This window comes from Macaca mulatta, chromosome 4, assembly GCF_049350105.2.
Source record: "Macaca mulatta isolate MMU2019108-1 chromosome 4, T2T-MMU8v2.0, whole genome shotgun sequence".
In the NCBI taxonomy this organism is placed as follows: Eukaryota; Metazoa; Chordata; class Mammalia; order Primates; family Cercopithecidae; genus Macaca; species Macaca mulatta.
The window spans coordinates 162,376,888-162,395,105 of record NC_133409.1 but is presented as its reverse complement, the minus strand read 5'-3'; the positions used below and the strand labels follow the sequence as shown (position 1 = coordinate 162,395,105).

Below are 18,218 nucleotides of genomic sequence, written 5' to 3'. Positions count from 1 at the left end.
AAAGATAAGCATGTCATGGAAACATTTTCATTAGAATGATTACTTTTTTTTCTTTTCTTTCTTTTTTTTTCTTTTTTTGACGAAAAATGATTTGGGATGTGGTTCAGTTTTTTGAGATTAAAAGGGCAAATTTGGATGAATAGGTGAAAGCTATATGAATTAAAGTTTTATAATAATAACATATGGCATTTGTGATATGGAAATTTTAAAGCAATGAACTCCCTGCATCTGATGAAATAAAGCAGAAGCCACGTGACCACTTATCAGGGATATTGTAGAAAATATTGACCAGTTGGGTAAAATCCATTCAAACAGGCAACCTTCCTATCCAAGAGAAACTCCCCTAATGTTGGGGAACTCTTTGAGGTTACATAAAGCAAGTTAGGCAGGTAGATAAGGAGGTACTGTTTATGGCATCTGTGTCCTCTTGGGTTAGTCTTAATCTTGGGATGATACCTTCCAAGGAGCTTGTCAGGATGCAGCCTTACCACTGCTGCTGGGGAACTCTTTCCTCTTGCTCTGTTTTGGTGTCAGGCTTTGAGAGTTTCTTCTTTTTGTTCTTAATGTCTTATCCAACAAAGGTAGTTATTTACAATTTGGAGTATTTTCTTTCACAGTGTACCTTTTCTACGCATGTATCTTTCAAAATCTACAATTTTCTATGCATGTACCTTCTTTATGAAAATTGGACCTAGTTTACGTCCTGTTCGATAACTTGCTACTTTCGTGTAACCATATATTGTGGACACATTTCCTTGTCAGAACTTGTAGATCTCTATAATTCTCTGTTTATAAAGTACTTACTGCATGGCAGCAGTTTTAAAGTGCTTTTCACATATTAACAACATTTAACCCTCATGACAACCTCATGAGGTAGGAACTTCTATTACAGGTGAAGAAGCGGAAGCACAGAGAGGTTAAGTAATTCCCCTACAGCTATATAGTTAGTAAATAGCAGAGCCAGTGTTGGAACCCAGGCAGCCTGGCTTAAGTCTGGGGGCTAACCATTTTACTACCCTGCTTCTCAAATGACTATAAGGTTCCTTTATGTGCCTATGCCATGATTCATATTAGCTACTCCTCGTGGTTGTACTTTGAGTTCTCTCCTGTTTCCTTTTTGCTACTACAATGTGCCAGGCATATTCGAAGTCTGGTAACATCCTTGTGGACTGAAATACACAAAAATCCCCATCTTTATGACATTCATGCTCTGGAGGAAGGAGGTGGTTGGAGACAGACTATTAAAAGGTTAAATAAGAAAATTACATTGACTTGGCACAGTGGCTTATGCCTGTAATCCCAGCACTTTGGGAGGCCAAGATGGGCAGATCACTTGAGCTCAGGAGTTTGAGACCAGGCTGAGCAAAACCCTGTGTCTAAAAAACAAAAAACAAAAATCAAAAAGTATCTGGGTAATAGTGGCGTGTGCCTGTAGTCCCAGCTACTTGGGAGGCTGAGGCAGGAGGATCACTTGAGCCTGGGAGGTGGAGGTTTCACTGACCTGAGATGGAGCCACACCCTGAAAAAAAAAAAGAGGAAAGAAAGAGAAAGGAAGGAAGGAAGGAAAGAAAGAGAGGGAGAAGGGAAAGAAAGAAAGGAAAGGAAAGAAAGAAAGAAGACAGACAGACAGAAAGAAAGAAGGAAACAAAGAAAGAAAGAGAGAAAGAAAGAGAGAAAAGAAAGAAGCCAGACCCGAAAAGAAAGAAAGGAAGAAAGAAAGGAGCCAGACCTGAAAAAAGAAAGAGAAAGAAAGATACATAGAGCCAGACCCAAAAATAGAAAAAGGAAGAAAGAAAGGAAGAGAAAGAAAGAAAAGAGAGAAAGAAAGGGAAGGAAGGAAGGAAAGAAAGAAAGAAAGAAAAATTACATGGTAGAGGAGCAGATGAGAAGTACTATGAAAAAAAAATAGGCCAGGCGTGGTGACTCATGCCTGTAATCCCAACACTTTGGGAGGCTGAGGCGGGCAGATCACTCGATGTCAGGAGTTCGAGACCAGCCTGGTCAACATGGTGAAACCTTGTCTCTACTAAAAATACAAAAATTAGCTGGGCGTGGTGGAACGTGCCTGTAATCCCAGTTACTTGGGAGGCTGAGGCAGGATAATTGCTTGAACCCAGGAGGCGGAGGTTGCAGTGAGCTGAGATCACACCACTGCACTCCAGCCTGGGCTAAGAAGCAAGACTCTGTCTAAAAAAAAAAAAAAGGAGAAGAAATAAAGCATGGAAGCAGCCAGTGGTGTTGCTGTGGGGTGTAAGAGTTTTAAGCAGGTAAGAGAGTGATGTGAGCAAAGTTGAGGCAGATGAAGGAAAGTGAACCATGTGGACATCTGGGCCAAGAACGTATCAGTGGAGAAACGGCAAGTGCCAGGGCTTAATGTCAAGTGCATGCATGACTTTTTTTCAGGAACACTCAAAAGACCTCTATGGCTGGAACAGAGTGAATGAGGAAAGAGTAGGAGAAGATAAGGGAAGGAACACAGAAGGGAGGGATGCCCAGGTAGTTAGAGCTTTGTAGGCGATTCTTATGAACTGTTAGTTCTTATGAGATGATGATATATGAAACGATTTTGAGGAGAGGAGTACCATGTTCTGGCTTCTGTTTTAAAATGACCACTGCTGTGTTGAGACCAAAGTCTAAGGGAATGAAGATGGAAGGCAGCAGGGAAAAAGTGTTACTGGCTTAGACCACGGTGGTAGCTGTGGGGGTGGTGATAAGTGGTTTAAACCTGGACTTATTTCTGAGGTATGTTGAAACGTGGTATATTTCTGGGTGGGATTTGCTGATGGATTGAGTGTGAGAGAAGTTAAAAGTAATTCTAAGAGTTACGGGAAGAACTGGAAGGATGGACTTGCTGTTAACTGATTGGGATCACTTGCACAAATGACTTGACATTGAATTTTTAAATCAAAGAACAAACTTACGGCCTTTAGTGCTTTAGATACAGCTTTTAAGTCACTAGCCTGAGAAGCTAGGTAGTATATATGCTTCATTATCTTGAAGGATTGTAGTTTCAGTTGTAGAGAAGTGGAAACGTGTGTCATAGAGACAAGCTGTCTATCAGGTGACATAAATAGGTGTTGACAGTAATTTTCAGGGTATGAAAGGTTCAGTTTGGCAGGTTGAGGAATTTGATTTTTTAGGTTTACCTAGAGTTAAATGGGCCCAGGCACAGAACTCATAAGTAACCAGTCTCATCCATTCATTTTGTCATGGAGCCCCATCAGACCATAGCCAACAGCAGCCAGCCTCCCAGGATGACAAGGATCTCTCCCCTTACCTTGCTGCCAGGGCATCTGGGGAAAGATTTCCAGGGAGGATGACCTGTAGCAGCCAGCCTGGTAGGACTCAGAAGCATCTTCTTCTCTCTTTTTAAAAATATTAATTTTTAATTAAAAAAATTTTTTTTTGAGATGGAGTCTTGCTCTGTTCCCCTGGCTGGAGTGTAGTGGCACAGTCCAAGCTCACTGCAACCTGGACCTTTTAGGCTCAAACTCTCCCTGCACCTCAGCCTCCTGAGTAGCTAGGACTACAGGTGTGTACCATCTTGCCTGGCTATGAGAACCATCTCCTTTTCCTTTTCTTTTTTTTTGAGACAGAATCTCGCTCTGTCACCCAGGCTGGAGTGCAGTGGCACCATCTCGCTCAATGCAACCTCTGCCTCCCAGGTTCAAGCGATTTTCCTGCCTCAGCCTCCTGAGTAGCTGGGAATGCAGCTGTGCACCATGACACCCGGCTAATTTTTTTTTTTTTTTTGTATTTTTAGTAGAGATCGGGTTTGGTCATGTTGGCCAAGCTGGTCTCAAATTCCTGACCACACACACCCGCCTCTGCTTCCCAAAGTGCTAGGATTACAGGTGTGAGCCACTGCGTCTGGCTGACAAGCATCTTCTTATAAGCCTAAGGAATCATTGCTATTGTCTGCACCTTGTTCACTTTGGAGCCATAAGGCTAGTTAAGCCCCTCTGGTGCTTATTTTACTTTTACTGTACTTCTCATCCGTTACTCATTGTGCAAGCACCACAGTCACCATTTTCTAATTTCTGCAGGTACCACCTTTTGACTTTTTTCCATCGTTTACTTTCCCCCCATCATTTTCCCCCTGTAGTTTCTTTTTTAAACTGTGTGTGTGTGTGTCATTGAATTTCTCTTTCTATAGTGAACCAGCTTTTTAAACACCCTCAGCCTCTTCACAGAAGTCTGTATCTGTATCCTCATTTCTTCCCCTTAAAATCCACAAAACCTTCAAATTAATCTTTCACAGACCCTTGTTGCCCTTGTAAAGCAGATGGAAACACAGTAACAGGTTGCAGTGTAGGTTGGGAGGACTCTAGTCTCAGCTGCTCAGCTGCCCCAGTGCCCCTGACCTTGTCCCTCAGGGACCTCAGTGGGAGTCAGGGTGATGAAGGCAAAACCACTTTTCCTGCATTACATTGATAGCCTTGGGTCTCTTGACAAGGGTGCATGATGACTGTCCCACAGCTACTTGCAGCTGTTCTTGCCACCTGCACATCTCTGTTCTTCCATTCTTCCCTTTTACGCGAAAAATTGGCTTCTAAAGCATATTTCTTCCTTCTCGCTCCAAACTGTGAACTTTAGATCAATGACTATCTTTGTATCTTTATTTTTCCTTGTGTCTGGCATGTGATACATGAATAAATTGTAGAATGAAAACATGAATGCTTGTGAACAAAAGTTCTCTGAAAAAGGGATTTGGAGGAAACAGATTTTATTCCAGTGAACAATTTGCAGCCTTTAGTGTAAAACAAAGGTGCGTTCTAGAGAATGAAGAGGCTTGCATTTTGTAACAAAAGTTCCCACCCAGGTTTCCAATCAGGTCCATTTGTGCAAATGAAGGATTGAAACTTGCTTAGTTCAGATTGTCCAACACAGCCGAGTTCTGATTGTTGAATGCAATTGGGTTTTTGAAATGTGATATTCACGGAACCTGGAGATCTTGGGTGCTCATGCCAGCTCCAGCACTAACTACGGAAACTGTGGGAATTTAGGCCTCAATCATTGCATCTTCTTAAATCTTAATCTTCTCATCTGTGAAATAAGGGAATGATATTTTGTCATCTTTATGTATTTTTTATTATACTATGAATGTTAAGATTTTGTACAGGCCGGGCACGGTGGCTCATGCCTGAAATCCCAGCACTTTGGGAGGTTGAGGTGGGTGGATCACTCGAGGTCAGGAATTCGAGACCAGGCTGGCCAACATGGTGAAACCCCATCTCTACTAAAAATACAAAGATTAGCCGTGTGTGGTGGCCCACACCTGTAGTGCCAGCTTCTCAGGAGGCTGAGGCAGGAGAATCAATTGAACCTGGGAGACGGAGGTTGCAGTGAGCTGAGATCGTGCCACTGCACTCCAACCTGGGCATCAGAGCAAGACTCTGTCTCAAAAAAAAAAAAAAAAAAAAAAAAGAAAAGAAAAAGAAAAAGATTTTGCACAAATTGTTTCTTCCATTTGGTTTTTGGAAGACAAGAGGGAAAATCTTCTTTATGTTTTCTATATTACTCAAGGTAATGCTCTAGACAAGAGTACATATCTTTATTTAGAAATATGTTTCAAGAAAAAATGACCCGTTATATTAAATTTATATTCAGTTTTTATATTAGCATTTCAAGACTATCTGAAGACATGGAAATTAATACTATTTTAAATATTCTTAAGGTATTATTCTTATCACCATTCATATTTTGCAGGATAAAAGGTTTTAAAAATATGTCTGTGATGGATACATTTTTAAAGGAATATTTTTAAAGACTTTTATTAACTTGAACAAAGCTAACTAGACAAAAAGAACAAGCTATAAGAAGGGACTGTTGAGAACAAAAATACTCTGTGAATTTGCATTAAAACTTTGCTACTTTATTTGGTGACTTGTAAAGTATAGCGTTAATATTCCATGACAGCTATGATTTTGGCTTAGATTATAGTTCTGGTCTGCCTTAGAATTTTAAAGCCAAATTTTAAGAAATAATGAAATTTTTTTTTTTCCCCAAAGCCAATGTAATTCCACATCATTGCCCAGGCTGGTCTCAAACGCCTTCCTGGACTCAAGCTATACACCTGCCTAGGCCTCTCAAAGAGCTGGGATTAAAGGGGCAAGCTGCTGCTGCACCTCTTCTCTTTTTTTTTTTTTTTTTTTTTTTGAGATGGAGTCTCACTCTGTCACCCAAGATGGAGTGCAGTGGTGCGATCTTGGCTCACTGCAACCTCTGCCTGCCTGGTTCAAGCAATTCCCTGCCTCAGCCTCCCGAGTGACTGGGATTACAGGGGCATGCCACCACGCCTGGCTAATTTTTTTGTATTTTTAGTAGAGACGGGTTCCATCATGTTGGCCAGACGGGTCTCAAACTCCTGACCTTAGGCAACCCACCCGCCTTGGCCTACCAAAGTGCTGGGATTATAGGCGTGAACCATTGCACCTGGCCTTCCCTTTTTAAAAAAACTAATTTCAACTTTTATTTTAGATTCAGTGGGTGCATGTGCAGGTTTGTTATATGGGTGTATTAGTTCATTCTCACACTGCAAATAAAGACATACCTGAAACTGGGTAATTTATAAAGAAAAGAGGTTTCATTGACTCAGTTCTGCATGGCTGGAGAAGCCTCAGGAAACTTATAATCATGGCAGAAAGCACGTCTTTACAGGGGAGCAGGAGACAGAATGAGAGCTGAGCAAATGAGGAAGCCCCTTATAAACCATCAGATCTCATGAGAACTTATTATCATGAGAATAGCATGGGGGAAACGACCCCCATTATTCAATTACCTCCCACCAGATTCCTCCCACGATATGTGGATATTATGGGAACTACAGTTCAAGATGAGATTTGGGTGGGGACACAGCCTAACGATATCAATGGCTATCTTGTGTGAATTACTTAATAATGCACCTCAATTTTTCTTTTAATTTTTTGGTGTTCTTATTCCCTTAAAATAAGCCTTCACCTGTTTCATGTCATGAGAACATTGTCCCTGAGTTGTTATATATTGGCTGTACTGTTTTCAAGTATTCTGCATAACTAATTACATAATGGTTATTACCCTGATTAAGTGCTATGTAAGTGCTAACCACAGTTTTTATTGTCATAGTATCATTGGTTCTTTGTTTTCACACTATTATTTTTGATCCTATGGAAATGTTTGTACACCTCCATAAAACTGTAACGTTTTATATTCAATTAGATTCTCTCACACTTTGACACTGCTGCATCCACTGTCATCAGCTATCACTTTGAAATCTATCCTCATTTATTCTCAGCCAGCCAACTTGCATTTCAGAGATTTGATGGGCATTGCTAGAATCTCAGATTCAGTGTGTCCTATGTGAATTTATTACCTTCTATCCCAATACTCAGTCAGGTCTGACAACCAGTGGAACAACTGTTTCTTTGTTGTGTTTTTTTTTTTTTTCCTCTCTCTCTGTTTTCTTAAGCTGTGGATTAGCAAACTATCGCCTGCTGCCTGTTTTTGTAAATAAGGTTTTATTAATATTAGATGCCCATTCATGTAACTATTGTCTATGGCTGCTTTTGCACTAAGGTGGCAGAGTTAAGAAGTTGCAACAGAGACCTTATGACTGGCAAAGCTGAAAGTATTTACTTTCGGGCCCTTTATAGAAAAGTTTGCTGACCCCGCCAGGTGGGGTGACTCACGCCCATAATCCTAACACTTTGGGAAGCTGAGGCGGGCGGATCATGAGGTCAGGAGATCGAGACCATCCTGGCTAACACAGTGAAACCCCGTCTCTATTAAAAATACAAAAATTAGCTGGCGTGGTGGCGGGCGCCTGTAATCCCAGCTACTTGGGAGGCTGAGGCAGGTGAATGGCATGAACCCAGGAGGTGGAGCTTGCAGTGAGCCGAGATCGCGCCACTGCACTCCAGCCTGGACAACAGAGTGAAACTCCGTTTCAAAAATAAATAAATAAATAAGAAAAGTTTGCTGACCCCTACTTTAGACTAAAATTTTGGCATTACCTTTGATTCCTCTGGTATTTTTCAAGTATATTCTAGCAGGAGAACTAATCTCCGTTTCTTTAATCATCATCATCTTTTAAAAAATCTTCCACATGCATTCTGGTTCTTTGATCCTTTTGCCTAGGGTATTAAATTAATTTCCTCACCTCCTGGCTTCTTTTCCCCTTCTATTTAGGGCAAACAGAAGGTGAATGTCAATGTCAAATCTATTGACATTTTACACTGTCACCAGTGTTATGTTCTCAAAGTTCCACTCTGCCACCAAAACTTAAGAGATTTCCATACGGCCCACGAAATAAGAGACTCTCTAGCCTCTTAAGATTCTTTCTACAATATAAGCCTCTCATTCTCCCATATACAGAAATTATTTCTATGAATATAATGAAATGCTTTCCTCCTCCTTGTCTTTGTTCATGCTCTAACAACTGCCCTGAGCTTTCTCTGCCTCCATCTCCATTTTTCCTACTCCTGTCTTGCCAATAAAATCCTCCTAGATTTCTTCATGAAGCTTTTTCCTGTGTTTTCCTTTCTGCATATTCTTTTTCTCTTCGTGGTATGTTAGTTATCCATCTCTCTGTCACCAAGGGCACCTTACTGGGTGCTGTGCTTTTTATGTTCTTTTATGTTTCAAATATTGTAAACCATAAGCTCGTTGAGTGCAAGGCACTTGTCTTCTTCATTACCGTATTCTCTTACACACTCAGTGTAATAATGTCTTAGAGGTGCTTAGTAAGTAATTGAATAGCATTATAGGAAGTAAGCTTTTTAAATTTGGATTTAATTATTAGTCATCTCCATCTCTCTTGGAAGTTTGGCAGCGATTCTAGGTGTTATAATGAAAGTTCTTAAAGCAACTTGATGTGAACTTCTTTGTATACATGGCTAATGAAAATGGAAAGATTTTCTTTGTTTGATAAGGTATTTCCCATTTAATACAAGAAAAGTATTTATGTGCAATGATGTGCTTGGTACTGATAAAAAGTAAAACAAGGTGGCAGAGCCAGGCCATAATTCTCTTGGTTGTGTTATGCAATCTACCAAAGTCAGATTTGTTTTTATTTCGTTAACAAGCTTTTTCAGGATTCCAAGAAGAAAAATTATATATCAAAGTGTTCTAAGAAGCTATTGAAATGAAATGCAGGTGCTGTTAAAATAGTATTTTGTACTCTATTCATTTATTTAATCATTCTCTGTACTTCCCAGAAAATTTCGATGTGGCTGTTTATCAGAAAGAGCCCAATTTTTTGTTGGCATCTAGTTTTGAATTTGTACTCTTGAAAAAGTTGACAAAGACAAAAAGGTGTGCCAGGCTTAGAGACCGTTCACTTTATAGTAGTAGAGTTTAATGTCACACCTACCAAAACTGGGCTGCTAATACCCTTACCTTTCTCAGTTGGTTTCAGAAACCTAGAGGTTGCTTGTAGTGGTGGGAGGAGCGACCCAATTTGGTATATAATACGCAGTGCCCAAAGACTCAGCAATAAAGGTGAACAAAGCATCAAAACACACTCCAAAACCCATACACATGCAAAAGAATTAAAGACTTGAAAATTTAATTTTAAGGTGGGCAAAAGATTTGAGTAATTTCTAGGAAAGGATATAAGTTCTGCTTCGTTCACTACTGTCTTCTAGCACAAAATAAATGTTGGCTATATATACACATACCCGAATGAATAATGTCACATCAAACATATTGCTAGAACTCTCTTGAGTAAAGAAAGGCTTTTAAAAAGCCATATATAGGCCGGGCGCAGTGGCTCAAGCCTGTAATCCCAGCACTTTGGGAGGCCGAGACGGGCGGATCACGAGGTCGGGAGATCGAGACTATCCTGGCTAACACGGTGAAACCCCGTCTCTACTAAAAAAAAAAAAATACAAAAAAACTAGCCGGGAGAGGTGGCGGGCACCTGTAGTCCCAGCTACTCAGGAGGCTGAGGCAGGAGAATGGCATAAACCCGGGAGGCGGAGCTTGCAGTGAGCTGAGATCCGGCCACTGCACTCCAGCCTGGGTGACAGAGCGAGACTCCGTCTCAAAAAAAAAAAAAAAAAAAAGCCATATATGTATAGTTTTGAACCAGCATTTCTACTTCTTAGTTTTTTTTTTTTTTTTTTTTGAGACACGGCCTTGCTCTGTTGCCCAGGCTACAGCACGGTGGTGCCATCATCATCAGTGGTGCTCACCACATCCTTGAACTCCTGGGGCTTCAGTGCTCCTCCTGGCTCAGCCTCCAGAGTAGCTGGGACTACAGACATGCCCCACCATGATTTGCTAATTTGTTTATTTTTAGTAGAGACATGGTCTCACAATGGTGCCCAGGCTGGTTTCAAACTCCTGGGCTCAAGTGATCCTTCTGCCTTGGCCTCCCAAAGTGCTGGGATTACAGACGTGAACCACTCCACCCAGTTACTTAGAATTTATACTAAGGAAATAATTACACAACTGAGTGTAGATTTCACATCTAGGTTTCTGTAATCCAGAAATACTTTCTCAAACATTCAAATATGTTTGTATGTACAAAGCACCAGTTTACTTTCCCATATATGCTTGCATATGTGAGGGATAGTCTGGTGTCTGGATGTAAGCATATGCAAACAACTGTAGCATGTCTCTAGGGAGCAGGACTGAGGAGACGTGCGAATTACTAGCACATAGGACATTATACCTTTTATTTACTCTTCTCTGGTTCAGTTTCTTTAAGTATATTTTACTTTTATGTTGGTCAAAAGACTAGGAAATAGTCTATTAAGTTTTAGGCATATTTTCATTAACATTTAACATAAGTAACCTACTTGAAGAGTTAGCTTGCCTGTCTGGAAAATGCGGTTTTCAAGAGTGATTCATATCCTTGGGAATAAAAGAAAAAATAATGAATTTTTTTTGTTTTGTAATGAGACGGATGAATGGCATTATCTGGTTGGACTGCTGTTGTGTTCTTTAATGCTATGATAAATAGACATATTGTACAGAAGTTTTATTATGTGGTCTTTAACCAGTGGTAAGAAAATCCTGTTTCATGTGAGATAGGCCTATTTTTATTTGGAGAACTAATATGCACTAACAACAGTTTCCAAGAGTATCCCCATGAGCAAAGGAATTCACACTGTTTTCTCTTCAATGTTTTAGGAAAGCTCAAGAGGAGAACAAGAAGATCGTACTGGCTGGATGCGTTCCTCAAGCCCAGCCTCGCCAGGACTACCTTAAGGGACTAAGTATCATTGGGGTAAGCTTGTACCTGATGCAAAAAGAGAAAATCTTATATTATTAACACCTATAATAGCTCCACATTTTATTTTCTATTTGTAGGTTATTTATAAGCTGTGTTACACTTATGGCTGTCCTAAACATATTTTCCTTATTGTCCCTGAAACTGTCATTTCTGTGTAACTTTTTCACCTTAGCATAAAAACATGTGTTGTTCGTTTCTCTCATTAAGAAAGAGCAGCACAATAAAAAGCCATAGTGTGGAATTTACATCCTTTAATAACCTGGTCTTTGGCTGTCTATTACCATCGCTTTCCACATCATTACAGTTTTTCCACCTCACTCAGCTACTTGCTTTTCGCCCCCGAGTACATCAATGCCTTTCTTCAAATGCCCCACCTCCCTTATACCTACCACCACAAGTCTTGACTCCAACATGACGACCTTCTGTAAAGCCTTCTCTTCCTACTTTGTGTAGTCCTCCATAATTCTTTTCTCTAGTTTCTCTTTGCTTATTGTGCAGTTACCTGTCATATAATTCTTTGAATAAAGCCCACCTGTCTATTTAAATTGCTAGCCTCATGAGAATAGTCTTTCAATCTTTTTTTAAAACTCTCACCATGTTTCTCTAGCCTTTCCCATGATACCTGGCACATAGGAGGCACTCAATAAGTGTTTGTTGATTGCCTGAAAAAAATCTTCCCATTCTGTTGTTAGCATACTTTTTTAGGGGGAGGCAGTGAGCTCTGTGAAGTAAGGAGATTACTGTCTTCTCTCTCTCTTGTTCTTTGTAGCCAATTACTCTTTGCCAAATGCCGTCAAGTAGCTGATATTCAGTCAATATTGGTTGATCAAATGATGGTGCTTTTTCCTTCCCAACATTCTACTGAAGCTGCAGGTGATAAACTCAGCAATATTGTTTGTTTAAAAAGGCTACATTAATTTTAAAAAAGTGTAAAAACATCATATGCTCAAAGAAGAAGTTTGCATGATTAATTGGCATCTGCTTTGAACTTTATAATAGATTTTTCCTTATTTGATACACTACTGACAGGTTCTTGTATCATGTTCTCAGTGTAATGAACTTGTTTTCTGCTGTGAAGTCCTTACCCCACTAGCAAATTTAATAATCTTCGAACAAACATTCTCACTTTCAACAAACAGAACCTGAATGTTTGGTAACTTTAGTTTGTTTTCACCATTTGTCTGTTTACATTTTGATTTCTCTTGGTTTAAGGAATGAAATGAATATGGGACTCCCGAGTTCTCTTTTCATGTCAGACTAACTTTCTCTATAAACATAATCCTGCTATGGTAGGGAAATAGGAAACTAGTTGGAAGTCTTTTTAGAGATGGAATGTGGTAAAAGCTCAGAGTTGATCTTAGATTTCATCTCAAGGAATAAAGTTAGAGAACAGCAGACTTTCTTTAATGTGGCAAAAGCCTCTTCTCTGCATACATTATGGCAACATTTTTTAAACCTCCATTGTGTGCAGGGAAAAGCGTATGTTAGGATGTGCAGGAGATTCTCCAGATACAGTGTAAGGGAGGACACTCAGGGCTATTAATGTGAGTTTATTTGCCAAAGTCATAGCTTTGTGTCAGTCCCATTTTCAGGGCCAACACAAAGCTGTGACACTGGCAGATAAACATTTTGTTTTTATTTAATCAGCACCTTTGTTGTTCTGTGGTTGACATTCTTTTTCTGTAAACTTCTATTTTAAGTTCAGGGTTACATGCACAGGTTTGTTATATAGGTTAAACACGTGACTGTTGTACAGATTATTTTGTCACCCAGGTACTAAGCCTTGTACTCGTTAGTTATTTTTCCTGATGCTCTCCCTCTTCCCACTCACTACCCTCCAACAGCCCCCAGTGTGTGGTGTTACCCCTGATGTGTCCATGTGTTCTCATCGTATAGCTCCCACTTAAAAGTGAGAAAGTATGGTATTTGGTTTTCTGCTCCTGCGTTAGTTTGCTAAGGATAATGGCCTGCAGCTCCATCCATAGTCCTACAAAGACATGCTGTTGGTTTTTTTTTTTTTTTTTTTAATGGCTGCATAGTATTCCATAGTGTATATTGTGTACCACATTTTCTTTATCCGATGTGTCATTGTAGGTTGATTCCATGTCTTTGCTATTGTGAATAGTGCTGCAGTGAACATTTGCATGCATTTGTTTTTATGGTAGAATGATTTATATTACTCTGGGTATATACCCAGTAATGAGATTGCTGGGTCGAATGGTAGTTTTGCTTTTAGCTCTCTGAGGAGTTGCCACATTGCTTTCCATACTGGTTGAACTAATTTACACTCCCACCAAAAGTGTGTAAGTGTTCCCTTTTCTCTATAGTCTTGCCAACATCTGTTATTTTTTGACATTTTGATAATAGCCATTCTTACTGGCATGAGGTAGTATCTCATTGAGGTTTTGATTTTCATTTCTCTAACAATCAGTGACATTGAGCTTTTTTTCCATATGCTTGTTAGCCACATGTATGTCTTCTTTTGAAAAGTGTCTGTTCATATCCTTTGCCCACTTTTTAATAGGGCTGTTTGTTTTTCTCTTGTAAATTTGTTTACGTTCCTTATAGATGCTGGTTATTAGACCTTTGACAGATGCATGGTTTACAAACATTTTCTGCCATTCTGTAGGTTGTTTGTTTACTCTGTTGAGAGTTTCTTTTGCTGTTTTGTTCTGTCACATAGTCCCATTTTGTTACCACTAGTAGTCTTTAGGTTTATTTTATTTTGTTCATTTACAATTGGAGAAATAACTTAAGAACACATTTTGAAAAGTGAATAGAAATAAAATCTGTATTTCTATTGCCATAATGCAATTATAATTTTGCTTATCTCCTTCAGACTTAACCTTTGCATCTTTTACTTAATTGTAATCTCAAAACTATTTTGTATTCTTATTTTTCTAGGTTATTTCATGAGCTTTGTAACCATTTTAAGTCTGTCATTAGTGTTCTATTGAAGGATATCACATAATTTACCTATTTCTTAATTATTGGATTTAAGAATTTTCTAGTTTGTAGGAAATATACATAATACATTAATGCTCTCACTGGTCTTTTATTTTTAATTTAAAATTAGTGTATTTAAAAAAGTTTCTGAAAGTGGGATCACACTATCATTAACATTTCAGAGGTGTAATTTAATTATATCTTTACCAGCATTAAGTATTATTAAAGTATAAGATTATTATTTGTTAATATCATTTTTGGAGCATATTTTTCTGTGACAGGTATATGACATTTTATTTATCATCACTGACTTTTTACATATGAAAATTATGTCCACATAAATGAAAATTTTGAAAACAAATTACAAATTAGGAAGCAAAAGTATCTAAATTTTATCTTTAGAGAGACCTACTTTTGAATAGAATTGTTCTGTAGAATTGCTATAAAACTAGAAACCTGCTGAAATATAGTGAGTTACAGTGAAATAAAGAAATGAATTATATTTTATACAAAGAGAAGGCAATTCTGAAGTGCAAAAAGAATAGATGTTTAAATTCAGTGACTTGGGAAACGATTTTTAGCAGGAAGGTTAGAACTGTATTGTGTGATTGAGTAAAGAATGTTATTCCTTCACAAAATTTCTATGATGGGAGGATGTTAATAGAATTGGAAGGAAGAACAACTGTAACTGCATTCTTTGCTTTTACCTTCTGCTAGCCTTTATCTGTGTCACCTTACAGTACAGGAAGAATGTGTCAATTCTATTGACCCAGGTGAGTAAAATCAAAAGCTTCCATGAGGTGGGGATCATTGGGTGAGCAAGCTACTTATTGCATATCTGAGTTAAAGGATTTATATTGTACTTACCCATGTTTGAAAGTGCTCATAGAATAGGCATTTAAGAAGATATTAATAAAGAGAGAAATTACTACCATCATAACATTCTAATTTCCATCAATATCAGCCTGTAGGAATGGGGCATTTATTTTAGTAAGCAGAGTAAGGCTGTGTGGTGAGAATACATGGTAAGCAGTTATTTGACCTCTGGGCCTTTTATTATCACCTGTCCCACTCTCCCCTGAAATCACCTAGTTGTGATTAATGTTATTCGTGTGATGGTGCGTGGAAAGAAAATAACAAAACATCGAAACCAGAAATAAAGCTTGTCATCCTCTGGGTCCAGATGCACCGGCTTTGGTGGTCGTAACCTCTGTACTTCTCCCATCTTGGGGCAAAAATCTGTGCACAAACCTGTCTAATTTCTTCACAATGGAAGAGAAGAAAGAACAGATTTTAAAACATAAATGTCTTGAATAAAACGTTTTAGCCAAAACCTTTTTCTTAGCATGAAGTGAAGTTTAAATTTTATATCTAGATGATGTATATTTATCAGTGACCAGTACAGAATCAAGATCTTTTTGTCTTTTTTCAGGCTCTTGAAACATTTCACTTTACAGTTAAATATTTCCTTTCTCTTTTAACAAATAGTTATGGTTAATCATCTACCTTAGAGTTTTCATGCAAGGCCATTTTTATTACTGCTATTTGTTTATGTCATTTATGTTAGCTGTTGATAGTTTCATATCTTGTGAATATACCTGTTTGAATGCTTCTGTTTTTCTTTTAGGCTACTTTGTTGGCAGAAAGTTTCTTTTAGATTAACCAGAAAATAGGATGTTCTCTTAACATTTGCAGTAAAAAAAAGAGTAGTAGACTTTAGGCATCAGAAAGCCTGGCTTCAAATCCTAGACCTGCCATAACATTATTTCTTTGGTTCATCAGGTGCTTACTGAGTGTCTACTATGTGCTTGGTGTACTGTTCTAAGCACAGTACTATGTAGGAGCTGGGAATGCAGCGGTCCCAGATCCCTGTCCTCACTGAGCTTACATTCTGGTTCTTAGAGAGAGACATCTGGTTTGAGTCCAGAACTTCTCCAGCTTTCTAGAGAATCTAGTCAGATGGGTCCCTAGACCATAGTGAGATCAATTAGTTGGGAATTTCTCTTTAAGGCTCAGATGGAAATACGCTTTGTGTCTGCTGGTTGTGAGTTGTGTTAGGGAGAGATGAGTGAAACAATATTTATTTGCTGAATTCTTCTTCCTAAGGTAGTGTTATTTATCTGTTATTACAGTATCCATTATTAACAGGAACAGCATTTATTTGGAAGTTAGGCTCTCACTCTTTTACTAGAAGGTGTGTTTGTGAAATTGTGTGCTTTGTGTAGTTTTTCTGTGTTAATAACAAGGACCACATTTGAAGTTGGTCTTGGTGTTAATTCATTGGACTGATCATTATAACTAATTATAGCTCTAGAAATTCTAAGTAAACTACAAATTAATAGATAGGTGGTAAAATGTTAAAACATGCAGTTCACAATGGAATATACAATTTGATATTGAAAATTTGTAAATGGCAAGGCTTCCTCATGTGCCAGCTGTGAGCCTTGCAGGCAGGTGAACATTTTATTTGGAGAGCTGAACAGAAATGTGGTTTAACACAGGTGTCCACTTATCTCAGGGACTATTACTAGGTTGATTTGCAGTGGTTAAACTTCTTTTCAGGCAGGCTGCTGTAATCTTGAAAAGTGAAACAGGATTGACTTTTGACTATTTCAAATGTGAGCACTTTAATTTTGAAAATTATGTGTATAGTTAAAGCTGCATTTGAATGGCTACATTTGAGAATATTTCTATCGTATACCATGTTGCAAAAGGTAAACGAATTCACAAAGTGGAGCAGTGTCACAGTAATGGTGGGATCAGTATTGAGGGCAAGGCTTGAGGAACTCTCTCCTTCTCCTGTTTGCCCCTATTTGAACATTTCTTCTTGCCATGTTCTATTTTTTGACCTTCCGTTGTCTAAAAGGCAGTATTGTGAGAGAATGACATGTAAATTTAAACACCCATTTATGTTTTTCCCTTCCTTGACTTGTTGGTTTCACTTTTTTTGGCATCATCTATCTCACCTGTATTCATACATGTTTCACCTATTGAATGATTAAAGTGTAGTATATCATAGATTTGGGAACTAGATTGCATGGATTCATATCCCTACTGCACTATTTCTTAGCAGTGTGACCTTGTACAAGTTACTTAACCTCTGTGTACCTCAGTTTCTTCCATCGTTAAATGGTGATAATAATAGAACCTGACTCTGAGTTTTTTAAGGGTTAAATCAATTAATATGGCTGGGTGCGGTGGCTCACGCCTCTAATCCCGGCACTTTGGGAGGCCGAGGCGGGTGGATCACTTTAGGTCAAGAGTTTGAGACCAGCCTGGACAACATGGTGAAACCCTGTCCCTACTTTAAAAAAAAAAAAAAAAAAAAATCAATTAATACATGTAACTGTGCTTAGCATGGAACTTGGCACATAGTGCTCTGTATTTGCTATTTTTTAAAAAATTAACTAATTTACTTAGTAGTAGAGTCAACATCGAGCACAACTGTGTGCCTGGAACTAAACCATTTGCTGGAGATACTGAGCTGAATACAACATATATTCTCCCTAAAGACCATGAAATCTGATGAGAGGTGCAAGTCTTTGTGATTAATCTGCATAGGGAGAAGGGCTGTGGGCAGACACAGGATGCAGCCATGCTTTACATAGGCCTCTGATATTACGTAGTGGTTTAATGAGTGGAGAAGGGAAAAAGGTCTTTCGATCAGAAACAACAATATAAGAGTTAGGCACCTGTGTGTAAGATGCCTGGAGGGGAAAAGGAAAAGGAGTGAGTGGAATGGGGAGTGTTAAGAAGCGTAGTGTGGAGTTGTGCAGATGAGTGATGAGTACAATAGTGAGGGTGAGAGAAGGAAGGAGGTTGTGCTCAGTGAACCACAGGACAGGGGGAAACACTGTGTTGGGGCAGCGGGGAAAGACAGCATGAACAGGTGAAGGCGAGAAGCAGTATAATACACTGGTTGTCTCTTCATGCCCTTTGTTCATTATCTGTCCTTTATTTTCTTGTATATTCATGATATCAGTCTTTTCTTATTTTAGGTCACATTTATTGAGGTATAGTTAACAGTTAAATTCACTTTTAATGAATTTGGACA

At 38.7% G+C, this 18,218-nt stretch overlaps 1 protein-coding gene across 2 annotated transcripts in view; it reads left to right on the top strand.

Annotated features, from left to right (window-relative positions):
* The window catches only part of CDKAL1 (CDK5 regulatory subunit associated protein 1 like 1), a 707,863-nt gene that overhangs the window by 202,030 nt on the left and 487,615 nt on the right, over nucleotides 1–18,218 (top strand). For both annotated transcript variants that reach the window (XM_001098819.5, XM_078001348.1), the window contains exon 6: nucleotides 11,116–11,212. In XM_001098819.5, the coding sequence (XP_001098819.2) occupies nucleotides 11,116–11,212 (97 nt within the window). The remainder of the gene's footprint in view (nucleotides 1–11,115; nucleotides 11,213–18,218) is intronic.